Source organism: Crocodylus siamensis, chromosome 8 (genome assembly GCF_052110815.1).
Source record: "Crocodylus siamensis isolate JL-2025a chromosome 8, ASM5211081v1, whole genome shotgun sequence".
NCBI classification, from domain to species: Eukaryota; Metazoa; Chordata; order Crocodylia; family Crocodylidae; genus Crocodylus; species Crocodylus siamensis.
In genome coordinates this window covers 8,792,439-8,818,362 of record NC_143402.1, presented here as the reverse complement: position 1 = coordinate 8,818,362, position 25,924 = coordinate 8,792,439, and the positions used below count along the sequence as shown (strand labels likewise).

Sequence of the window (25,924 nt, the reverse complement as noted above, 5' to 3'; positions counted from 1 at the left end):
CCAGAGAAAAAGAAAAGACACTGAGTTCATTTTACCAGGAAAGTTATTTCTAGGTACTGCACTTGAAACACAACATGTTTGCACTTTTATTTTTTGTGTGCTACTTTGCTCAGGCAGAAAACTACAGAAGTAGCCTACCCACAAGGATAAGGTAGCCAACTGTATTTCCCCAAGCCTCCAAACTGTTGAATAATTGCTCGATTAATGTCTGATGGCAATTAAAAGGATTTTTCCCTTTACTGTTGCATTGGTTTTTTACCCTTAATTTGAATGATTTCTGCCTTGTAAAATACACACAAAGTTTTTGAATACTGTACGATGGTAAGACCAGAGACATGAGATACAAATCAAGTCTTCAAAACATCTTGACAAACGATTTTTATGATGCGAGTGTTAGCTGCTGCTTTGTTAATGTCAAGTCAAGTTAGGTCCCAAGTTTGGCTGCTAAAACTCCTTGGAGAGAAACACTTTCTACAAATGCGGCCAAAACAGGAGCAAGATATGTGGAAGTCAAAAGAAGTTTTCAGTGTCAAAAGCACCCAAAACAGGGCCCTTGGAAAATATTCACTTGCCATCATTCAGGAATATATTCTGCAGTTCCCAAGCCAAGAAAGCGCTACGGCTGCATGGCCTTCTACACGGGGATACAAGCTGGGTCGCTCAACCAAATCGCTGTTTTTAGTATTCTTGTATAAAAATGATGCTCAGGCAAACTGTGACATCATAAGGGGAAAGCCCTCCCATTGTTGCCACTGACAACTCAAAATCCTCAGCGTTTATAGTTTCTTAGCCTGCAAAGACCCAGGGCAGGGAGGGGGAACCCCAACCAGAGAAGACTTTTGTTCAGCCCTCTGGATGCTTTTTGTGCCAATGAAAATCAAGGGGGTTAATTTTTGAAATCCTAGCTGGTAGTTAGGGCCTGATCAGGCAAATCAGGATAACTTTACTTGAGCCTGTGGCAATCGACCTCCATGGGGCGGCTGGGAGGGAGGCTGTGCTGCCAGGTTTAGAGGATTTTTTGGCAAGATCTTTTTCAAATGCACCACGGGCCAAATTCTGATTCCCTGACTCCCTTTGGGTATTTCCTTACTGGAGGGGCAGCCCCAGTAAAGCTGTACAGCCGGCTACTGCCCAGTGTGAGGGAACGGTGGACAGGGTGGTCTCACGCTAAGTCAGACACACGCTCCTCAGCACAATCGTATGACTTCCCTGATACATTTGTGGCGCAGGCTTTTCTTCTTTTCTACTACTATTAAAGAAAAAAGGAAACAAGCGTCTGTTACTTAAAGCAACACAGGGACACACTTAAAAACCACAAAAACAAGATTTTTTTCAGAATTAAGGCAGAGAGCGTGAGGTGGTGGCTCACTGTCCCTGAGGTCTAGGGCCACTTGCAGCGTGTCCCATGATGTGCTGCCGTTCCTAGGGACCAGGAAGTTAATTAAAGGAAGAGTGTCAGGCTGAAATTCCAGGCTTATCTGGGGGGGTTTTGGTACATAAACGTGCCTTCTCTTGCCTTCCCTTTCATCTCCACCAAGCATTTTAATCAGTGTGTATGAATATGCATACATCACCTTCTTGTCTGTACCCTGTTCTTTAAAACCAATTTCTGGCCTTGCATTTTCTTCCCGGATAGATTTTTAGTCCTGCAGCATGAGTGAATATGCTAGTTTATTTCTGTGGGGTTGCTTGTATCGTAAGAGCTGAACTGTTGGCCTGGACTGTTTCCATCTTGTTAAGAATAAATTTAAGGCAGTGAAAGCATGATGGACTAGGGAAAGTGTTTCACCTCTGACACAGCATCCTTGCAACGCTCTGAAGACATAAGGGTGGTGATGGCAGGGATGGGGATTGTAAATGAAATACCAACGGCTCAAGTCAATTTACAACAGGAGGTGGGTTATTACTACTTCCCTGCCAATTATTCCTCTGAGGTTGATGCACTATGAAGAGCTTTTAGATATCTCCAGCTCTACAAACTCGCTTTTAGCAGAACATATAGATGGCTGAACTAGAAGATCTGATACATGCATAAAGCAGAGCTACTGGAAACCTCAATACCTTCTTAACACATCCCAAAATACGGGCTGAAGAAGCTCAAAGGCTGAGATTTAAATCACAGAGATCCATTATACCAGGGGGTTATACATTCAGATCCAGAATCAGAGGGCAGAAGAAACAAATGAAGGAAAATACCATACTAATGTCAAAAAGTCAGCTATGAATTAGAAGTCTCCTCTGTAATTTAATAGTTAAAGCCTGCGTTTTGAGGTTATGATGTGACCAAACTCACCAGAGCTTTTTCAGCATTAACTCCTGCTTCTAAAACATATTTAAACGTTATTTACTGGGGGGGCGGAAGGGGGGGCAGAGACAATGACTGCTCTGTAACACTTTCGTGCCAGCTCCTTTGAGACTCTGTTGAAAGAACGGGGGGAATTCTCTGCATCTTGGAGAAAAACAGTTTCAATTGCACAAATAAATATAAAAGCAGAAATGACCAGTCAAGAAGATGTTTTCACATCTGTGGAGAGGTCAAACTCCAGGTTCAGACTTATTGCTTTCTGTAATCCTGATTCATCACCGGCATTCTTTATTCGCCTATTCAAAGGCACTTAATTAGCTGAAGGGCTTGTTGCTTTGCCTTCAAAAGCTCTCCACTCCCTCGAAGGCCTCAGCTCTGGCATTGTGCTAGCACTACCCTTTGAAATCAAATCTGTTTTTCTTCTGCGCGGTGTTAGTAAAAGAGCAATATTTTACAAACTTTTCTAACAACAGTCCCTCCTTCCCTCCCCCCCATGAAAAAAAAAAAAAGAAAAATAGAGAAGGGATAAGGAGAATACCAAGCCTCTTGCAAAGTGCCACTGAAGATAAGTCTGAGACTTTAAAAGAAAAAAGTAGACAGAAGTAACCAATAAAATCTGGCCAGAATTTTTGATCTAATAAACAGGAGATTATTAATGCACGAAAATAGATGTATTCTCTAAGTCAGGCAAGTTTTCACATAACGCCCAGGAAATCCTGCTTAAAACCCTGTGCTTTCCCCTGAAGTCACAACAGGATTGGGTCTGCTTAGCTTCAATTCCCCCCACTCTCCACCGCCTCTCAGAATTAGTTATCCATTTCTATCACAGCAGATGAGTATAAAATGTTACCATGCCAGAATAGTATCATTTTACACCCGCTGTGCTCTGACTTTCCGCCACTGCAAATGATTTCACATGTTTCAAGGCAATGAAGAACTAGGCACATAGTATTAACATGTTTACATCCACATAGATAATAGCCATAGCCTGCATCACATTATGGTATTTAACTGGGCACAAGGGTCAGTTGCACTTATGATTACCAAATTCTCCTTCAGATTTCTTTCTAGATGTAGAGCACTCGTATTCAGAAACAACAAGAAAAAAATTAGTTTAAATGTACAAAGAAAAAAATATAAAACTCTAGCTTGGGTTTTGGTTTTTCTATGCAACCTCTAATTTACTCTGCCAACTCAGATACAGTATTACTAGCTTTCACCACAGTTAAAGAAACACTGTCAAGTCCCTTTGTCAGTGTGTTTTTTCATTCTTTAGCATCCTCTTCACTATCCTGCCATTCACCATGTACTGCTCAATAGCAACATACAGCCTATTAATAATATCACTGTCCCTCTAGTTCTGCCCCTCTCTAGTCTTCCCCTCCTACGACTTTCGGCAACAGAGCCGAGGCCAAAATACCTTTTGTTGACTGCTCTCTGCACAACTCAGTGCTGGGTGTCAACAGGAATGTGCAGAGCTCTAAGTATAGCCGGCCCGGTCGCTGGAGACAAGTGGTGCACAGAAATGTGGAGCGCATCACACCCAAAAGATAGCAATGTATTATTTATGCCCTCCACCAAACAAGCTGCAAATCGGTCTTTTGCTCTTAATCATATTTACACAATCCAAATGATGCTCCCCCACCAGATTACACAAGTCACATTTTCCTTTTCAAAGCCTGGAAGCGCCCCAATCCACTTGTTTCATCACAACTGGAATTCAACCGCTATAACTACAGGCTCTCTTGTCCCATCTCTCATCTTTTGGAGACCTTAGGTTCCACTTCAAGGACCCAGCTCTTCTCCCACTGACAGGAATCCAAGGCAACTTCCCTGAAATAGTCACATGTTAACAGTGTAACCAACAGGCTGTGGAGTTTTGACTGGACAGAACTCCAGATTTGCACATCCAAACTGCATTTATGCATGCAAACCATGTGGTCTGCCTGGGCAAATCTCTCGTGTGCCCAGCTTTCCATATGCTGACGCCAGGAAGACAGGCAGCCAAAAAATGCATCTGTGGCACACTGCATACTTTTGGAGACCCCTTTTGATTCTTTGGCATCTACGGCCCGTCCTGTTATTGTGGCTGTTAGAATCCAGACCTTCTTGCATCATTTCACTCCGCGAGTTTTAAGTATGAAATGAGCCGAATGAAAACTTGATAGTAGGCACAGACTAAGGCTAGCAGTGCCCAGCTTTACAATATCACACAATGCAAACGGTCAGTGGCTAAATCAATATCTGTCAATGCTCTACAATAAAAGACACAGCGCTTCAGATGTGCAAAGATTAGACATTATCAGATTTACCAATTTTCCAGGCGATATGGGATTCTGGAAAGAGACCGGACTAAACTGCAAAAATATAATGTTTAATACAAAAACCTTTGACATGGTACAAGATGGGCGGGTTACTCCGCCTTGGGAATGCAGAGCTGTCTTTTCAGCATGCGCTAAAACAGCAACAGAAAAGACTCGCTCTCTGGGTTTGTGTCACAGCAGCTGCTCCCTTCCCCATGTCGCTCTGCCTGCTACAAGGATCAGATTTCATGCTTTATTGTTCACCCTCCAACTGGACACCGTCCACATTCTTCTCCTCCACAAAGCTGCACCTCTCACTCCGAAGCGGAGAGCGCTGGGTCTTCTTAGAGATTTCAGTCACATTTACAAACACGCACATACATGCAGAAAGTGGATGACTTTTAAAAACCAAACAATGTCCCTGGTACAGTGTGAACTTCCTTGTGAGCAGGGATAAAAATGGAGTCTTCCCCCAACAGTTACAAGTTTTCAAGAAGCAGAAGTTGTCACCCCTGGACCCTACATTTCTGACTCTAACTTTTGAAATAATCTAAAGCTGTTTGAAAAGTCTGATTCGCTGTGAGCCTTGATGGAGTAGGAACAGGCATGAAATATAAAAGACCCCGATTCTACTCCCAGTTCCGCTCCTTAAGTCAAAAACGTCCCCAGGTTATGCAGGACTGAAGCTGGTACAAGCGAGATGAGGTGTAACATCTCAACCGCCGTGCCTTTCGACCCAACGGTGCAACCAGTTGTTAGCAAATCAGACTGAATATAATATTCCAAGAAATGCAGTAAATATTCTTGAAGCCTGAAGCTTCCTGTATCTAGAACATTTTCCAAAGCTTTCTTATAATTTTGCACCGGTTATCATTTTTTTCCTGGAAAAAAGGATGATCTGCTTTTTCCGTAAGAAACTGTGGTAATGTTATGAAACTTTGATACATGTTCTGATGCCGAGCACTCGCCATCTCTCATAGGCAGCTTAACAGGCTATAAAATCTGGAGCAGCAGTGTCATTTACTGTATAATTAATGTAATAAGTTTTAGCTTGTAAAATCAGTGAGGCTCTGTGCGCTTACCTAAGTGGTCTGAAACTGAAATACTTGCTCATCACTGGTAATTACTGCTTCGACTCTCCTTGATCTTTACCGATAGTCCCCACATTACACCCTCTCTCTGGCTGGAGGCAAAGGCCAGAGGTACAGCATAGGCCAGGCAGACGGAAAGTTCCCCAAAGGGGAGCTGTTTCCATCCGTGAAAGAGACTCTGCAGAGTGGATCTCAGCAATCCAACAAGGGTGGGACAACTCCACCCTGTCACGGGAAAGGGGCGCAGGGAAAAGATGCACCAGTTAGACAGCAATGCAACCTAGGACTAATCTCACTAAAGACAATGCTTGAACGTTAGGCACATGCTTAAGTGCTTTGCAGACTCAGGGCTTTGCAGTCCCTAATCAACCCCTCAAGTGCTCTGTGCCCACCTGTCTACAGCCAGCTATGCAGCAGTGAGGTGCAGCCTTCCCTACCAGCCAATTTTTAAGTAGCTGCCTCATAATAAGAGACTATTGAGCACAGGTCATTTGGAAAGAAAGGTGGGTCACCCCTGAAATGACACCCTGGAAATAAGCCAGAGGCAGTTACCATTAAGAAGCTGACATTTACCAACATTTACCTTTTTCTTATTCTTAGCAAAGGAACAGGCTGCTGTAGCTAAGAAACCACAGTGTGGGAGCTGGCACTTTAAAAAGCTGACCACTCTACAGCAAAGAAGAATGAAGAAGTCCAGGATTCTGTCCTTTATTTCCCAATCATCCAAGGACAGCCCAAGAAAACCATAGATAGTAGCCTTTTACAGGCATTAAAGATGCTAACCAGTGGTGACATGATGGGACTCCATGCCACTTAGTGGCAAGAATCACGTGTGCACAACGCAGTCGCCATGCAGATTCTACTGCCAGAGTTTTGCTTCTGGCTAGCAATGCATTTTGCTGGGGCTGAGAGGTTGATTTTTAATCTCTGTTTTGAAAGGTTTTCCAGCACCTAAGATATAGGTGTTTCTCCCTCACTCCCAAGTCTGTACAACAAATGCCACCCCTTAAGTTCTCCCTTTAAGGGCCTGTTGTCCCAATGAATCTCTCTGCAGCAGAATGGCAGTAGATGCAACTCCTCCTATCTCCCAGTGGGAGTTATTCAAGGGACCAAATGGCATTCCTCCCACACTAGCCGTGTTCCCGGGTTTAGCCACATGCATGAGTCCAAGGCAGGGCATGGCACACAGCCAATGCAGGTCACTTCTGGTGAGTGCTGGCAAAAGGGATTTCAAGACTGCCTTTTTGCTAGTCAAATTATGCTTCATCTGATCTGCTGAACATACTCTGGCTGTATTTTCATCCCTCCTGTTTCTACCTGGCTTCAGAGGTATAACATGGAGCTGGACTCAGTTCTGCATATTAAAAAAATACCCATTTAAAAAAAATAAATGGCAATGACAGATAATGGAAAATCTGTCAAGGGAACACATCTCGGCTGCTAACAAAATAAGCTAAAAGGCTATGCTTAAAAAGAACCAATTTGTGTGGCTTGAGACACTCCTTGTGTAATAGTGTGAAGTTATCCGCACAGTGAGAGGAAACAACTGGGGAGGCATGTGATGGAATGGCATTGCATTTTAGTTGCAAAAATAAATCAGAATTACTCTGAAGGACCCCAGGATGCTGTTATCAAGTTATCTATGCCCGTACCCAATAGACTTAGGGGCACTATAGATGAAATGCTAAAGTGAGGCAAACAAACCACAATCAGCATTTTCCTATAACCCTGTAATATAGAGGGGTCTCACCTGTCTGGGTTGAGATGGCAGCGTAGGCTGCATTGGTCTCTGCAAGCGAGGTGGCTGCATGAGCTGTCGAAGCTGCTGCTGGATAAACTGCGAGTTGCTTGCCTGCTGCAGAGCCTGCTGCGTGGTTGGAGCTTGCTGCTGCTGTTGCTGGAGATAATGTATGAGGGACTGCTGCCCCTGCCCTGCAGTCATGGGGGGCATCTTTTGAGCCGTTGAGTCAGATGTAAAATGAGACAGTGGTTTGGTGTTATTGAAAGAAAATTGGTCTTGGCTGACCGGATTCTCACTCACCAGTCCCGGCTGCAAGCCATTGGATGGCTGCTGCATAATGAGGTTCATGTTTTTGGTCTGGCTGGTCGTCATCGATTTGAAAAGCGGGTTCTGCATGCTGGGGGAATTGCTAGGGGGTGTGATGTTGGGGATTAACGTGCTCTGAGGACTGAAGGGTTGCTGGTGGAGAGCCGGGCTTGACAATTTTTCTGGCCTGTATGGTGGGGAGGGTCCCGTGCTCGTGGAGGCCATGCTAGAGACCAAGTTGTTCGGTGGACTCTTAATATTGTTGGCAGGGATGCTGGTGGAAGTCATGCCAGGCAGCATGGAGCTCTGAGGGCTGAAAGGCTGCTGATTAAGAGCTGGGCTGGAGAGCTTCTCAGCCCCATATTGAGGGGAGGGTCCGCTAGATGGGTTGCTATTGGAAGCCATGCTTGAAAGCAGAGTGTTTTGAGGACTCTGAATGCTGTTTCCTGGTAAACTATTAGAGGTCATGCCAGAGACCATGACATTTTGAGGGCTGAAAGGTTGATGGTGAGGGGATGATCCTGGCCTGTAGGGTGGAGAAAGTCCTGGAGGGGACATGGTTGGCCAGCTGGGAGCCTGTGGCTTAGGTGTAGATACTTGCTTGCTTGCTGCCAGCTGCTTTAGTTGTTGTGCATGCCAGTTAGAGCCAGGCATGTTGGACAAGGGTACTGGGAGGATTGACGGCGGCTGATTCTTATTCTGTGCCGCTGTAGAGATGGGCGATGCAGCCGCTTTATTCGGAGGAGGAACAGGATAATTTGCCCCAGCGGATGAAGGCCTCATCTGGGGGGATCCTCCACTGGTTGGATTGCAACCTGGAGAAAAGTCTTTGTTAGTAACATGGTTCTCCAGGTGAGACGTCTGGGGAGAGGGCTTTGGAGTGGTGCTTATGCTTGGCTGCGAGTGACTCAGGCTCAGCGGCTCCTCAGCTTTGCTTCCCAAGATCTTCTCAAGGTCCAGCTCATTTGGAGACGGATCAGGCATTTTTGTCAGCTCTTCCAACAGGTCCTGCAGCTCCTGGTCCACAGACTGCATGCTGCTTCCTTTCTCGTCATAGTGAACGATATTATTTTGTCCACCTGTTGACCCTTTCTGACCTATCTCGGTGTTGGGTGGTACGGAAAATGGAGAACCAATGCCACTGCCATTCATGTGATTGTTTTCAAGTAGCACTGGATGACCAGCCACTCCTAGAGAAGGAGCACCATGACTGGTGGAGAATGGAGAGTTCTGCATATCTGGACATGGCACATTGGGATTGGTGCCTTGGCCCATGGAAAGAGTTACATCATCAAGGCAGAGTCTCTTATTGTCACTTGGGAATATGACATCAGGCACGCCACTGGAGGCAGGAGAGCTATCATCTTCCAGTTTTCTCTTAATGGATCCCTGTAACTGCAAGAAAAGAAGCTATTATTGACCTTTTAATAACACATCCTACAGCTGCAAAGTGCAAACCTGAGACACTCAGAAACCTTAATTTAAAACAAAACATTAACCCATCAGAACCCTTTCCGCCAGGATTTCAGCCGTGCACCTTTACTGAAGTCAGAGTCAGGCAAAGACTAGACCTGACATGCTGGTCTTCAAACAGATGTTAAAGCTGTAAAATACTGGCCGTCTTTGTGAACAATAATAAGAGGCTTTTTTTCCTTTTTTAAACAGTTTCTAGTACCATTTCAATTAGGACTTTATACTCCCTGCATAAACAAACATGCCAACATTTTTATGGAAAAAATAATTAGTCTAAACAATGGCAGATTTGAATAAATCATAGAATAAAGTCGGGTGACCCATTGCCAATGATTGATATTAAATTTAGACCTGAGACAGCTAAACTATTTTACATTTTTCATACACAGGGCATCTGAAATAATTGGCATACCGTCTAAACAAAGCAAAACAAAAAACCATCTCAGCTAACCAAATAGATTTTCAGCTCCCAAGCTCCTTAAGCACAAAACACCTAAAAATCTCATTTTTGTTTGTTCTTATGAATCAGCAACAGTATAGGCTTTGTTCAGTTGAAGGATTGCAACTCATTGACAAAAACTGATGTGTTTTCAAATATAATAAAGGCATAGATAACTTGTGTTCCTCACTAAATGGGTGAATCACAAATCCAGAAATCTTTAAGAAAAAAAAACAACCACCAGTTTTTTTTTACTGTATGTAAAGATAGTTAAACTGAAAACAATGATTCCAACACGCACTCAACAAGATATGCCAATCTTTTCTAAATATAATTATCTGTAGTTCTCATTTTAATAACCATGACCTGTGTGTCATAGGATTAATCAGACATTAACGCTGCTGCTTCAAGTTAAGGCCATTAAAATTATGTTCTTATTTATCAGTAGGGAGAGACTGCATTTAGAAAATTACCTAAATACCAACAGGCAAATCAGAGAGGGTCATTATATCCCCTTAAATGTGTTTAGGATAAAACAAACACTTGTACGCTTCTCCTAAGCTTGGCCTCCAATTAAAATTTTTGCCAACTTTGCCAGTTAGGAGTGTGGAAAACAAAAATATCACCCCCACAACAGATGTGGCTTTGCTGGCAGTAGCCTAGTGAATCTCCAGTTACAATGGAAAACAGCCCTTCTTTGGGCTAGCTTATAGGGTAGCCTATTCAAGTCAGGAAACTAGTATAAAAACTTGCCATTATAAGCTGTCCCTCCACTAGAAGGCTTTACTGGTACAGATATACTTATGCAGTTTTTTGCAGACCCTTTCTAGTGTAGATAGTATTCACTTCTGTAGCTCGTAATCTATACAGCTTCTCCCACTGTCCCTAATACTCAATTTCCAGTGTGTGCAGAGAGCAACGGCAGATAAAGCCTCTACACCAGCTCCTTTCCTTTTGGGAGAGATTTGTGGTTATTTAAAAGATCCCCTGGCACGTTTGCAAGAATAAAGGCACTCAGCCAAGTGCTCTGACCTAAACCAGGTTTATCAACTAATTCACCCACTGTGCTGTAGCTTACAATGTCTTATTTGCATTCTGCTGGCCCCTGGGGAGCCCGAGATCAGGACTCATTGCGCTGGGCACTTTACAGACCCAGACCAAACTTGGCCTGCCCCAAAGATGTCGCCTCTAATTGCACAAGCAAAAGCTAAATTTTCATTTTCTCAGGGAGGACTGGGAGAACAGGCCTTATGCAACAGCCTGTCTCCCCCCACTGCCTCTGTTTTGCCACCTCTTACTTTCCAGGGCTGGGAAAGGAGGAGGATTGTGTGGTTGGGCTTGTGGGATCGCTGATCTACGGGTAGTGTTTAGACAGGGCAAGGCAGGTACAGAGGGAAGGCAGAGGGTCACTCGGACAGTGATGGTTTGAGGGTTGGGGTGGAGAGGTGAGCCTGGGGGTATGGTAAATGTAGCTTCTGCTCAGGCTTTACATGGTGCTTGGCCACTCTTCTTGCACAGTTTGCAGGTGGGCCCCGAGAGGCCAGCTTTGTGCTCAACGTGGGCTGCACTTGAAACGCACTTGCAAGTTGCAGCTGGTGCAGGACGTGGGCGCTCGCCTGTCAAGCAGTGCTAGTTACAAGGAACACACGCTGGGCGTTTGACAGCTGTACTGGATTCCTGTTGTCTTCTGTTGCTGGTTGGGGGAACTATATGTGGCTTAGGTCCTTCCTGTGCAAGAGTACCTCGCTGTCCTCACTGCTGTGGCCACAGGGACCAAAAGTATTTACTATTTAGCTCCAAGCATCTGGGGGATCCTGGCAGGCTGCTGTCAGCAGAAAGTTACAGACCATCTTTTAATCCAGAGGCCTGACAAGGCCAAAATCTGTTCGTCATGGCATGAGGCTCAGGTCTTCTTTCAGGTGTTTGCCTGAAGCACAGGATGTCTGGCATCATGTTCTTCAGGGGCATCCCTATTCTTTGCTTTCATAAATTGGGGCTAAAGTTGCATACTCAAGCATACCCTGCCCATGCGCTCCAAGCCACGATAACAGGGCACAACACCTTCAATCTAAGCATGTCCACATAGGGAGCTTGCACAGGTCCCCTCCCATCTCTAGAACAGGCACCGCATGTTCCCAAGTGGCACGCCGGGAAAGCTAAGGCTGGAAACTGTGGGGCACCGGCCATACTTGGCCAACAGGAGTGCTGGCACACCAGTCCCTGCCAATGCTTCTCATGCCACGGGACATTCCTTTGCTCTGAGTTTACTGCATAGAAATCTGGGCTTCCAGAATGAGCAGAAAAATATTTTGAGAGAGTTATGCTGGAGAGTAAACAAGAAGAGGAAACTCAGTTTTCTCCTGGATATTACTAGAAAACCGGTCTGGGTGGAAGATCAGGATTCTCAGAAGGGCTCAGCCTCTCCAGCTGAGGGCTGGAGCATGTGGAGCCCTTTCAAGCAGTCCGGCCAGGCCGTATGTGCTACAGCAGGATCAGTAGGGTGCTCGGCTGTACTGAAAGCCAGCTCTTATTAGGTGCCTAACCAGAGCCAATCAGCTTTGAAAAATCAGTCCCTGACTGACACTCTTAAAAGCGCTTGTCTCAAGGTGTTCAGGAACACGCAAGCTTTTAGAAGCATTTCCTTTTTACATTTAGTAAAATCTCTATGATTTTTTAAAGCAAAAGATCTTGGCATTTTGTAATGGCCCTCATTTTTATGGCACTTGCAGATAGTGTCCACAAAGTGCAGTCGGAGAAGTAGGGGCAATGCCACTGAATTTAGCAAGGCTGCCTTCGCTTCTGCCAAGGCGGGATACAGCCGCGGCACCCGGAGGGTTAGGACACTACCTTTAAAGCATCCCAGGAAAGGAGAGACGGCAGCATTGTGTCAGGCAGCAGCTAGGTGTGGCAATCTCTCATTGAATTAGAGAACTGGTTTTTGTTAAAAGGCTCACCTAAGTATTTCATGCTCAAGCACACGATTCATTACTCATTTACAGTGCACTGTTCAGCCTTACTATCTCTGTTAGGAGCCTGCTAGATTTTTCTCCCCAAGTCCCTAAATCCCATTTGAATGCTTTCAGTGGAAAATGTAGTACATTAACATGCCACTGTGGCAATTCTGACAAGTAGATGGGAGAGAAATGCAGCTGTGTGTTACAGACACATGCGCTAGTTGAGATAATCTGCTTGCAATGGCAGAGGATGATCACTGCTGGGCTGTTTTCTAGAAGTAGGGGGGTGTTCACAGCCAACTCATCCAATATGCTGCGTACTGAAGGTCCTTATCATTCCAGTTGCTCATGGGTACCTCCACCCCATAACATCTTGCTTGTGTACGACTTGACGCCTTCTACCACAAGCACTTGTGCCACCTCCTTGCCTCGCACTGGCTCTCCGTAGGAAAAGGGGCTGTTTCACTCCAGTTCTCTCCCCCTTTCAGCATCTGCTATCATTTGTCATTACTTGGCAAAAAAAAAAAAAAGAAAGAAGAACAACAATGGAAACACACTCTGCCTCTTTCTGTGCTGCTTACCATGCTGCCACACGCTGGTTGGGAATGAATGCATCTCTCTGTATGCCCGCGTGTGCCCACAAATACAGTTGCACCAATGGACTGCTGCTGTACGTGGCTACGTCTGTAAAAGCTTCATTCATATGCACAAACAAGGACTAAACAGACAAGCAACCAGTGTGCTCTCATGTGACCTGGTGAAAATTCGTTAAAATGCGTTCAAGTGCACATGATAGCTTCTTTTGAGTGCGAGTTGGGAAACAAAGGCAGGCCTTCTGATTTGGGGGGAATTGAACTCCGAGGTCTCCCATTATCTCTGGTCTGCTTTTAAGAGTGAGAATGACGCGCTCCCAGTTCTACTTTTATCTCAGAATGAAAAGGCTGCATTTCTGGGAAAGGCCTGAGCTGCCAATGAGAAGTACTGCTGGCTCATAATGGTAGTGTAACGAGAATAAATAATAACTGTTTATACTCCTCCTTCCAAGGAAGCTGTACAGCTGTGGTTACAAACATCTCATTTGTCACACACTACCTCCACGCAGAGAGGCAGTTCCCTGCATGTGTGCCTGCACTCTTCTCTGCTGGGCAAGGCAGAGAGGGCAGGCTCCACGAGCTATAGCCAGACCCTTTGCGCACTACCTCTAAATTAAGCCACTTGGCTCTGATCAGACTGTGGTTCTGCTGGCCCCTTGCAGCCAGCACCCTGGCTTGTGGCTGCACCTAATTCATCTGACCGGAGAGCAGACTGAGGCTGATCTCTAGACGGAAGCTGCTGGCCCCTGGGGTGGGAGGTTGCCACAGTGGGGCCTGCAGTCTCCCTGGGCTGCACTTGAGGTGGCTTGTAGTCCCGTTACAAGAGCAGCCATGGTGCATTAGGCACTTTTCAAGACAAGGCCTCCTCCCTGAGAAGCTTAACCATCTAGACAGGCACAGAGGGGCCAAGGGTAGAAGTGCGAAAACTGCAGCAGCTATCAGGTCGATAAGGGATGGAAAGCAGTGCTGGTTCCACTTATTTTTTTAAAAACAGATATTCTCTGGAGCAAGCTCCCTTAGTGGCTTGTTGCCTGGGCATTCAACTTCCTTTCTTTCTTTAAAATGTAAGCTGTCACCAGTCATGGTTCTAGCTTGCCACATGACTTAAAAACTGTCCGTCCCTTACTGCCAGCCAACAGTAACCCCCCTGCCACTGGTTCCTCTACTTGCCTGGGCTCTGGAAGGAGAGAGTTGCCACTTGGCGGGGCATCCCGCTGCTAATGCCAGCATGTCTCTCCTTCCACCATTGATAGACTGGATCTATCACAACAGCACTGAGATGTTCCTAATTTGGGTCAGTGTTTGGCAGCGTTGATAATGGGGGAGAAGAGAACGTGAAGCCTCCTGTTGGGTGAGGCAGCTTGGCTTTCCCGGCATGCTAAGTCTCCCCCTAGAAACCTAGGCTAGAGAAGCGTGAAACACCTGCACTCCCGCATCTGAGGAGGAGCTACAGGGCCAGCCAGAGGTGGCGTTTACCTTCTGGGGATCCTGTACAAAGGCTCAGTTGTGGGCCCCTGCAAAGAGGTGAAGGCACAGTGTATCAGCTCACTACATAACCAAAATGCAATGGGGGGGGAGGAGGAAAGGCAGTGGTTACTGCCTCTGGGACCCCCAGGTTCACAGAGTAGAAGGAAGCAGCCCTGTGTGTGTAAGGAAGCTGTCCAGACACTTGATGAGGTAGTGCCAGGGAGACACAAGCACTGCCAAGTGCAACCTTTGCATCTGATCCTTCTTTTCAGTGAATGATTACCACCTGGGGATCCATCAGTCCTCACACCCTCGCCGCTGGGCTGAGCTGCACAATGCCTTCTTTTGCTCATGTAGTGCCACGCTCACCTTAGCCTGCCGGACACCTCTTATCCAGGCTCACCTCCTCACCCAAAAGGGCATTTTGGATGGGGAACTGGCATTATGGCTCAGCTACCGAAGGACGCATGACTGCTCTCTCTCCAGAACACTCCCCAGACCTCCAAAAAACCAGTCTTTTGTTTTCTTCCCGAGGCCCCTCTGCTGAACAGAACAGCCCCCGTGTGTGTGCATCGTTGCTGCCTCCTAGTTGGCAACAGCACCGTTGCCCTGTGTGTCACGGTCCCCCCACAGCTAACAGATGAAGGTCAATTTTCTTTGAGTCAAAAAGCAACAGGGACTTGTACTTTGAACAGAAGAGAAAGTGAGCTTCATCCCTTCTTCCAGCCAAAGTGGTGCTTATTCAGCACATGGAGCTGAAGGACATAAGCCAACTTTTAATTGGCCACAGATATGCTACAATAAAATGTATAAACAGACAAGTCTGCAGAAACAAGCCATCGATTGCCACCGGGTGATCCCACCTCCTTCAGTGGACCCCACCGGCACACGGCAGGCGCAGCACCTGGAAGGAGACTGCCACTTCCAAGTGCAGCCTCAGCACAGTCCACCTGGCACCGCTGTTCGACCGACATCTCGCCGTCTTTTATCACCATCTGTCTGCTCTCAGTATGCGTCATAGTAGAACAAGGCTCTCCTCAACTGACTTACTGGCACCGCACATACTGACTGCGCTGGCTGGGACACTCCAAGGGGCCCAAAGGAATCTGTCATCCTACTCCCGCCTCAAGCGCTATTGCTCTTATGCCTCTCTGAAAACCCTAGGCCAAGTGGCACGGATGCTCCTTTGGCTAAAGGCCTGGCTACAAGAGAATGAGAGAGGACCAGGAAAGAGATTATGTTCTCTAAGTTGCCTTCTGGAGCCCCCCGCACTCGGAGAGCTTTATGCAAAGCCTTCAGATAACTGGGGGATGCATGTCACCAATCGTCTGCTGAAGACTTAATGTGTCCGAATGATGCTCGGGGGAATGCACTTAACTTTCAAGGGGACAAGCTAAGTGCAGCAACCCCAACTCAGGCTATGGGAAGTCAGATAGCTACGTTCTGGCACAAGGAAGTGCAAGTTCCTACACCCTCCCTCCTTCCCAGCTGCTCAGTGCCCATTGCACCACTGTCTCTTTCCTATATGAAATCAGAGTCTAAGATCTGCTTATATGAGTGACCAGAGCAGGTATCTCTCTCTCTCGTAAATGCTAGACATTGTCGTAACTAGAAGTGGTTGCCAGAGGCAAACTGTTTGCAGCACTCAGCCATCAAGACTTCAGTCTCTGTGGCTTCAGCGAGTTTCAATGAGAGCTATCTGCACATCAGCCCAAAATGCTTTTATCTGTTCTGACAAAAGCAGTCACGTAATGAGAAAACGAAGCTGGCAGTTTTCCATTTACAACAGACCAACTTCACAAAACTCTGTAACCGGCTGCAAACGTACAAATAGGGAAGACTCGCACTTTGCAGTGACTCACTTCTCTCTGAACCAGTTGGAGTCTGATGATCTAGTAAACCTTGAAGACTCTCCGTGAAATACACAGGTAAGACTTCCCCGGGACAGGATGACAGACCACAATGATTGTGGGGTGGATAGACTATACAGTCACAGTTCTTAAACAGCAGCAGTAATTTAATGTCCTGCTCAGATAGAGGCAGAGACTCCAGTGGAAAGTTGGCTTGCACATGGGCAGTGAAAACACGCAGGGAGTAAGGAGCCCAAGTTGATCGGCTAGGGAAAACCTGTCAGCACATTAAGAGGTCAGCGTGCTTAGCACATCCTCAAATACCAGTTGGGTCCTACAGACCTGACTGCAATCTGGCAGCAGATGTTGACACTGCCTGGCTAGATCCCAAAAAAGGACTTTTTCCCTGAATAGGAGAAGCTGTGTCTCTACAGGGAGAAAAGGAGGCATGTTTTTACCCATTTCAAACCCTACGCCAATTGTAATTTTAAACTGTGCTAGCCAGGCAAGATAAGTCCAAAAAGAGGGTTCACCTTGACCAGCTCACGTTTATTGGAACTGCAACCTGACTTATCTGCCCAAGTTTTTAACACAGGCTAAATATATGCCATTTTTCCCCCCTCGCTGTAGATGATCCAGTGAGAAACAATTTTGGGCTGCATCAAGTCTGTGAAGCCTTCAAGATATATCAGTAAGAGCCAGCCTCGTATTTGTGTGCTAACTGTTATGAGGGCCATTACAGTTAGACTCTAGGCTTTCCTGGGAGTCTTACATTTTGCTTTAAAAAACAACAATAAAAATTCCTGACTTCTCAATGAAGGTGCCATCTAGACACCTCGTGAGGCTGTAGATGGTGGACCTAGTAGGAGTGTGGGGGAAGAGGAGGAGAGTGAAAAAGAAGGACCGAGAAAATTGGAGACAAGGGTCTGCAACGGAGCTGTCCAGTGGAAGAGCAGGTATGGGGAGAATGGATAAAAGATTCAACCTGTACAAGATACAGCTCCTGTGCCATGCATTATCATCGAAGGTTGGGGACTATCACACAGGATGTACACGTTATCTGGAGTTTTGGTTACTTGTGTACGCAACCTGCTCCCAATTGTTAACAAAGGAAGTATGAAACAATCCTCCAAAGCAGCATGCTTTTGTGGAGAGCTACAATACACAGGTCACATAATTTCTAAGTACAACTCCTGCCTTCTTGGGATCCCGACCCCTGCCTACTGAAAATCGGTGGCAAAGCACTCAATGACTTTATTGGGGCACAGTCAGATCTTCTTCACCATCCTTTTAGCATCAGCCATGATTTCATTTTCAGAAGACTCCCCCTCTGCAGGAACCGCTCCTAGTCCTGTGTCAGCTGGAGGGATCCAGACCTCTGCTTCAAAGAGAAAAGAACTGTTCTTTTAAAGCTATTTTTCCATCACTGGCGCACTATCATTTTTATTGCTTCAAGCATTTTTAACAAGAATACAGTGACAATTTTAACACACCTGTGAAAAAACAGTCTAATCAGATTTACCCTTTCAGCTCATAATCTGCCTGTCTGCATATAGAGACCTCGTTTTCAATGTAAATGCCTATTAAAGGAGCCTCCTGAACACCTGGGACCATCACTGTTTTCCTTCCCTCCATCATGCCAGAGCAACACAGAGTACGCTACCTCTTTTCCTTTTAATTACAGATGCATTCTTAAAATGATTACTGTTGTTCTGTCACTTCCTCATCTAATTGATCTTCTTCCCTGTGTAGCCATATGGCCCAAAATGTAATCCCAGCTGAGAATACTTACAACTACAGGTTTCAGCTGGTAAACCCAGAAGTCTGACATGATTGGCTGGGCAAAAACAGAAAGATGTAACCTCAGAATAAGCTTCAACCACCTAAACCAACTGGAAATTCAGCATGGGCTGCCAAGAAGTATCAACTTTAGCACAATGAGCTTTACACTGTACCTTAAATAAGCTTTTGTGCATAAACTCTGAAATCCTGACCAAAAATTAAAAGAAAAGAAACAACCCAGACTCATAGGGTCTTTTCCATGCTCATGTACTAGCATGCAGTGAAATCACACTTGGAGGCATGTATAGTCATATTACTCCCTGTTTTCATCCAGCAGCTCTCTGAGCCACTTGCGGAAAGAGTCAAAGGGAACGGCTCCTTTCATTTACACTGGCATAAAATCAGGAGTAATATCACCAAGGCCAGTGTAGCAATGCCAAAGTATTACCAGTGTCAGGAAGAGGTGATTCTTGCCCAGGGTGTGCCCATTTCTCCACCCCACACCTTTTCATGCGTGACCTCATGCTCCACTGAAGGGAAGGAGGAGGAGGTAACACCAGCTGGCTGTGCTATTATTTAGTAACCTTGTTTTAATTACTGGCCATGTGTTAAGAGGCACTGCCACTCCCAAAGAGCAGCAATCCTGCTCCATCAAGAGATGCACGGATCCTTCCCACCCCGCCTTCCTCAGCAGTGCAACTACTTCCTGTGCAACCATTGTCAACACGGGCATTTTCTTCAAGAAAATTAGCATCTGACAAATGTATCTGCAAGAGCAGGACATTACTGCTGGCTCCGGTGTTGTTCTGCTAGCAGGAGATTTCTGTACAGATGCTTCTTAATTAGTCATCTGAAGACTTACAGCAATCACATCCTGCATATTGTTTGGCTGTAACTTTCACGTTCCTGTTAATGGCAAGTGTTATTAACTAGACAGCTGAAGAAAGAAGTTGTTCTCTGGCTTTCCGTTAAGCTGCAGTACAAGAGCATTGCTCTCATATCTGTCTGTAAATCAACCTCCATCTCAGACTCGGTGCCTTTCCATTACTATTACCTCATCTTACCCTGGTTTTAATACCCGGAGTATTGTTTTATGTTTTTTATAGTCCATTAATTTCTAAGTCCTATGGAACCCTTTACAGTAATTTCTTCGACTACATTAATTTCTCGTGATGATCACTGGGATGGAGAATTGCAGATACTCTCCACTGAGCAAAAAGCGATGTTTTTGCTATTTAGGTCTACTGGGATTTTAAAGCTACTTTTTTATTTCCTCTCTTCTAGCCACTAATCCTGACAACTACATGATGATCATAAGCTAACAAGAGCTAACCAGTGATGAACTACAGAAGGCCTTGAATAAAGACCTAGGCTTAGGCTCATCCTTTACCGGATGACCAAGCAAACTCTGTTCAGCATGTTTGAAGGTAAAATTTCTCTTTTAAAAACAGACTCACTCCTGCCATTTCATCACGCTGAGGGGTTTGTTTGGTCAAGAAGCTACAGTGGGAAGTTAACAGCTTGGAGGCTAAGCCTCTGGCTGGGTCTGAAGAGACTTGGGCCACAAATCTATTTCCCAGCACCCGTAAGATATATGTTAGAAAACAGAGAAAATGAGGTGTTTTTATCTCAATGTCTGAAACAGTTACACTTCCCTGCAGGACCTGGTAATGCCTCCAACTTTACATGCTTGGTTGCTCTCTAGAAGGTTAATTCTGCTGAGCCTTAAAATGGATTATTATGTAGAAAATAATACATCAATGTAATATGAAAGCCCAGCACCAGAGTTAGCACTGGGGCAAAGCGTAGAGAGGTGCACTTGAAGAGGCTTCCCTCCTTTCCGAGTCTGGATGATTTTCTGCAGGGTTCAGAGTTAGGATAAACCTTTAATTTGGAAACTGAGTCCCAAACACCATCTGTCGGTGCTTCCATCCGGACTGAAACCAACGTACAAAAGCCAGAAGAAAGCAAGCTGAACACCTCTAACCCCACACATGCCATCACCTCTCTGCTGGCTCATCCAACATGTTGTGACCCACCAGTTGTTCTGCTTTTGGAAGCCTGAACAAGTCCAGAAATGGGAAGTGAAAGTATAAGCAGTGCACAGTGTTGATACAGACCTGTGGAACAAGCCCAGGGTCGACAGAAAGGAGTATGGGCCTTTGCAGAGCCCTTGCTGAACTTGGACTAGATGAAGAATTCATAACAAGCCAGGAAGCAAAGCAACCTGCATGGTTTATGGTCTGGTATAAATGTTTCACGCATCTTTGTCTGCCACTTTCCATGCCACCAGTTTCATCCTTTAACACACCGCAGAGCCACTATCTTCCCTATAAAGTAACTGGAACGGAGACAGAGGTAGCTTGACTACCTTTGTTTTTATTCCTCCTCCTTGCACAACGGGCCCTGTATTGCTGGAGGTTTGATTTGGATCATAGAAGTCATAGGAAAGTAGACCCAGAAGGGATCTCAAAAAGTCATCTAGACCAGTCCCTTGCTCAAGCCCAGATCATCCCTGACTAAACCACCCCAGCCAAGTGTCTGTCTTACCTGCTCTCGAAAGTTTCTCAGCATGCAGATCCCACACCTTCTCCAGGTAGCCTGTTCCAATGCCGCCTGAGCACCCTCAGTCAGAAAGTTGCTCCTAGCCTCCAACCTAAATTTCCCCTACTGCAGCTCAAGGACATTGTTCCTAGTCCTGTCCCCTACACCCACAGAGAAAAACCCATCTCCACCCTCTCTATATCACCCTTCAGGTATTTGAAAACCGTTATCAAAGCCTCCTGCCCCAATCTCTTCTCCAGGCTAATTAACCATAGTTCTTTCAGCCTTTTCTCCTAAGTCTTGCCTCCAAGGTCCCTGATCACTTTTGCTGCCCTGTGCTCTTTCCAAACTGTCCACTTCCTTCTTGAAGTGTGGAGCCCAAAACTAGGCACAGTACACATGCATATGGACATGCCTGTGCCCACTCATGCCCCCATCCAACCACACACATCTTCCTCTCAGAGACTGCAGCAGAAGAACTCCTTGATCAGTGTTACACTGAAGTAAAGCTAGAGGGAAACTACAGAGCAAACAGCATCCAAATAACCTCAAGATCAAGACCAGAAGTCTTTCTGAGCCTCCCAGGACTTAAGGTCCGCCACTCTCTGTGGCCAGTGGCACCCCAAGAAGTGATGTGGCTAGCCCTAAACCCACCTGCCTCCAATTCCCTGGCCTGAATGACCAGACAGTCACACATGGCTGGGTCAACTGGGTACCATTAGCTAGTACCATTAGCACTAGTATGGGGTAAGACTTGAACTGAAGATAAAGTGAAGCCCTTTAACAGCTCAGTCACCAAACCCTTCTATAAAATAGTAACATTTAAAAAGAAAAGCTATATTCACCACATTTTTTCTGTGATTGACATCCTGGCTGCAAATCAAGTCAAGAACTTTGACGTGGACTTCAATTATTGACAAGCAGGAGTTACCATGGACCAAAAGTTAAAAAAAACATAACACAACATTTAAAGATTGGGAGGATTTTCTCGATCAGCAAATTAAATGTTAAAACTCCTCAGATTTTAACTGTAACATCTCTCTCAGCTCTTCCTAGATAGATTCCTGTCCATCCTATATTCGTTTAATCACAATTCATTGCTATAAACTGACAATGCAAATGCTGACTTATGTAAAGCGTGTCTGAGAAAATGATATTCTTGTTACTGAAGTGAGTGAGACATCCCTTCAAGCTTTCTACACTTCCTAGTTTTATGTAAAACGTCATTCTTTAAACCCTTGTTCTGCATTTAAAAAGGTCAGACAGTTGAAAGCTGTTAAGTGTAGCATGTGTTTCCACTGATATTAGAATCCTGTTCACTAACTGCCATACCCAGATGTATATAAGAAGCTGTTTGCAACAAACTCTGTTAATGAGAGAGGTCTAATTAGACAATGCATTAGAAGTGCCAGTACTTGGAGCAGTAATAAAAAATTCTGACTTTAATCCACTCAAAGTGCTGTTATCATCTTTTAAAATATCATCTCTGCACCACCTGTTCCTGACACTGACTCTGCCCACACAGTACAGTACCTAGCTGAATGAGTAAACCAATGGTCTCGCAAACATTTCCCTTGAACACAAGAGGTTTCTTTGGACTGCAGCATGGGATTAGGTGTTTGCAAGTTCACGGGTTCATTTGCAAGTTCAGACTGCAAGCTTGCATCTTCTTTTTGTTCACACAGGGCCAACCTTGCAATCGGCATGCTAAATAAGAACTGCTGAGTCAGACCTTCTTCTGGCATCTCTACAGGGCTCTTGTAGCTTCAGCTACTGTGGTTTAAAACACAATCCCAGAGGATACTGCATAGCTAGCAGAGCTCAGTCTCATTGCTATGGTACGTTTTTTCTCTCAAAACATGGCAAAGGAAGGGGCCATGCCAGGCGCGGGTGGTCAGAGTCTGCCTTGGTTATTGCATGCCCCAGCTCTGGATTGAAGAACTGGACAAGCTACCGAAAGAGCGATAGGGAGCAGCGCACTGAAGATGGCAGTTGCGTTCTCCTCCATGGGAAGCGCAGCCACGTTCTGTCATCCTTGCTGTACAGAATATAGTCCAAACAGGGAGCACTGTCAGGGATTTCTGCACCTGGGCCCCCGTGGGCTCACGTTAAGTTGCTGATCAAACTTAACCATGCCTCACCTTTCAGGATATGCTAAAAATCACATTGGACAATTAGCATTTTTTCTAGATCCCACTGCATCTTGTTCTCACAAAGATGCTTCTTAAACCAGTGAGCCATTTGATTGGTCTCATGCTCATGCAACAAAAACATGTGTTCGCTCTTGAGTGCCAAGTATCATCCTGGAGAGATACCAATCCCCATTACTGGATTTGCAGCCAGACTGCAGTTATCTGTCATAATAGAAGCGGTAGTTTAGAATACACAGACTAAAGCATGTTGTTCTGCTCAGGATTGCTCCAGATGGTCGGAGTCCTTTTAAAACTCCACGGTAGGAGCTGGGTTGGAAGGGGAAAGGAAGGCTTGGCACTTAAAGCTGATGGGGATCCGTCAACTCAATCAGACCAAGGCATCTCAAGAGAGGCCCCCAGATGGACCCACCACTTCTCACCTTTTCTTTCAGGGGGGCGACTTTAAAAATGGCTCCAGCCTTTCTAACGCCAGTGCAGCCTTGATGTAATAAAGAACATCTGAGCATCATGCGTTTACAGTATTTCATAACTACAGGTTTACCACAAAGAAAGAATGAAATAGCCACACGAGGCCCTGAGTTCAGTACATGATGATTGATCTCGGCACCTTCAAAAAACCAAACTGCTTTCCACTCAGGGCTAGGGCTGCATAGGGAGACAATAGTCTGTGCCACCTTGATTTACTGAGGAAGTGTTCATGCAATCCATGCATCATGTTAATGGCTAGGGGGAGGGGAAGTATGCAAAAAGGGACCGCTTTGATTCATTCAGCCTCTTAGCTGGATTTTCAAAAGAGCCTATAGGAGTTGGCAGCTCCACTTAGGCCCCACATCGCAGCAAACGGCAGTCCGGTGCTCTCATCCTCCTAAGGAAACCACAGCCCTTTCACAAGCCCACTTTCCCCATTTACAAGCATTAAAGAGCTGAGTTACGCCTTCCCCTTGTTTCGCTATCCATTGACCTGTTGTTTAAATTGTTGAAATGCTAATGACATCTGCAAATAAACACATTTCTGACCTTTAGAAGGCTCCTCTTCCCTCCAGCTGCAAGACAGTAGGAGCAAGGGCAGGGGGTATAAAGGGAAAGCTTTTGGGGATATCACCACAAAACGTGTCAGGACCAGGTCAAGATGCAGGTCGGTAGGATGCCTAAGCATGATGATTGCTGGAGATCAATGTACAGTATGCTCGAGGTTTTCTATCAGAGTAATTTTCCTTTTTAGGAACAGCGCATGTTCCATCCAGGATATTTCAGTTCTACATTTGACATATTCAGATTATGTAACAGCAGTACCGGAGTAAGAGGAGGAAAGAGAAAACCACAAATGCTCTGGACTTTCCAAAGCCCTTTTCTACAGTCCTTCACTTTACAGAAGTCAAAGGCTTTTTCTCAGCCATGATGACATACAGCTGAACAAAAAGTGTAGGCTAGGAGAGGGCCCTCACTTTGAACTGGGGCAATTCCCAGCCGAGCAAATGGGTCATAGCAGCGGCTCCTTGCTTGGAAACAAGAAAAAGAAAGATGCTGATATCAGTGAAGCTGTGAGCACCCCCAACAAAATCCCCACCTCCTTCATTTTCTAATACAGAGATTATGCTGGGAGCAAAGCAAGCAGCACACCGCTGAAAGGTGAGAACAGACTTTGGTTAGGACGAAAAACCAAACCAAACAAACTTACTTTTCTCTCTTCATTATGACATGCCAGTTTTCCCAGAGGAATTAGTCCGCTTCCCTCGAAAGCCTTCCAGTCCAAGAACTCATTTTACTCCCAGTGGCAGAAAGAGATGAAGGTAAAATACTAATACATTTTTTCCCTATATTAACTTATCACAGCTGTCAGCAAATCTGCCAATTCATCAAGAATACAGCTATTTCTTCACAAAGGCCTTAACCTGCTGTCTGATATGCATGTTAGGAAGCGCCATGTGTCTTGCAGGAAGGGAGATCAAACAAGCCCATGTACTGCCTGATTTTCAGAGGTTCACAGCCCATGGCTGGCACATGTTGGAGGTCAGGACTGAGCCCGGACATGAAGAAAACAAAACGTATAAGATACAGGGAACAGAACATGCAACTCTTCATTCAACCCAAGGGATATCACTCTTAGGGTCATAGCTAAGTGATCTGGTAAAATGCTATTAAAGAAACCAAGAAGGGAAACATTGTCATCTTAGATGGTAGCACTCATTTGGACTGGGTAGCAAATTAAGAGCCTAGAGAGCCTAGAGCCTAAAAAGTTGGGGAAAAAAATTTCTGAATTTATTTATTTGGAACATAAGCCAGAAACAGTACATGCATTTTGATATTTCTACTTGCAAGTAAATTTAGAGAAGGCAAAGACAACCTCCCCCCCTTTAACTGAGAGGAGCTGACCTCACCCAGTTTTCTCATTGCTAATCAAAAGGGTTTTTTCACTCCCTTCCTCCACCCTAATTGCTGTGCAAGTCTTATTCCTGCCTAGGGAAGGTCCCTGACAAAATTATGGCCTAGTGGAACTTTGTAAGCACTGACAAAGATTTCCAAAAGCTCCTGATTTTCAGATTGGGGATCACGATCTCCTCTCAGTTGGACCATTATAAAGCTGAAGCAATTTTTTCAGTGGAGTTGCGTCCAATTCACAGTGGTATTGTAGAGGCCAGCCTGGTGGTCGGGGCACCCATGGCAGCACTGAGATAGCTGGTGGGAACAGCATGTGCAATAAAAAAGCTGGTTGCAGTAAAAGACTCTCTCAATGGCTGCAGAGACAGGTGAGCTGACCTCGTATAGTTCAGCCACCCCGATTAGCCAGGAAGAAGCAGAAAGATTGGAAAAAGGAGGAAAGGCATCTTAGATCTGAGAAACTCAAAGTTCTGAGCTTTGGATTCTCATATTGAGCCGCCCTTGGACCCAAGGAAAAATCATGTCATCAATTTGTTTCCTAAGC

At 45.4% G+C, this 25,924-nt stretch overlaps 1 protein-coding gene across 7 annotated transcripts in view; it reads right to left on the bottom strand.

Moving 5' to 3' along the window:
- Nucleotides 1-25,924, bottom strand: part of MAMLD1 (mastermind like domain containing 1) — a 343,611-nt gene that overhangs the window by 26,157 nt on the left and 291,530 nt on the right. For all 7 annotated transcript variants that reach the window (XM_090060421.1, XM_090060423.1, XM_090060422.1 and 4 more), the window contains one exon: nt 7,450-9,141. In XM_090060421.1, the coding sequence (XP_089916547.1) occupies nt 7,450-9,021 (1,572 nt within the window). In that variant the 5' untranslated portion in view covers nt 9,022-9,141. The remainder of the gene's footprint in view (nt 1-7,449; nt 9,142-25,924) is intronic.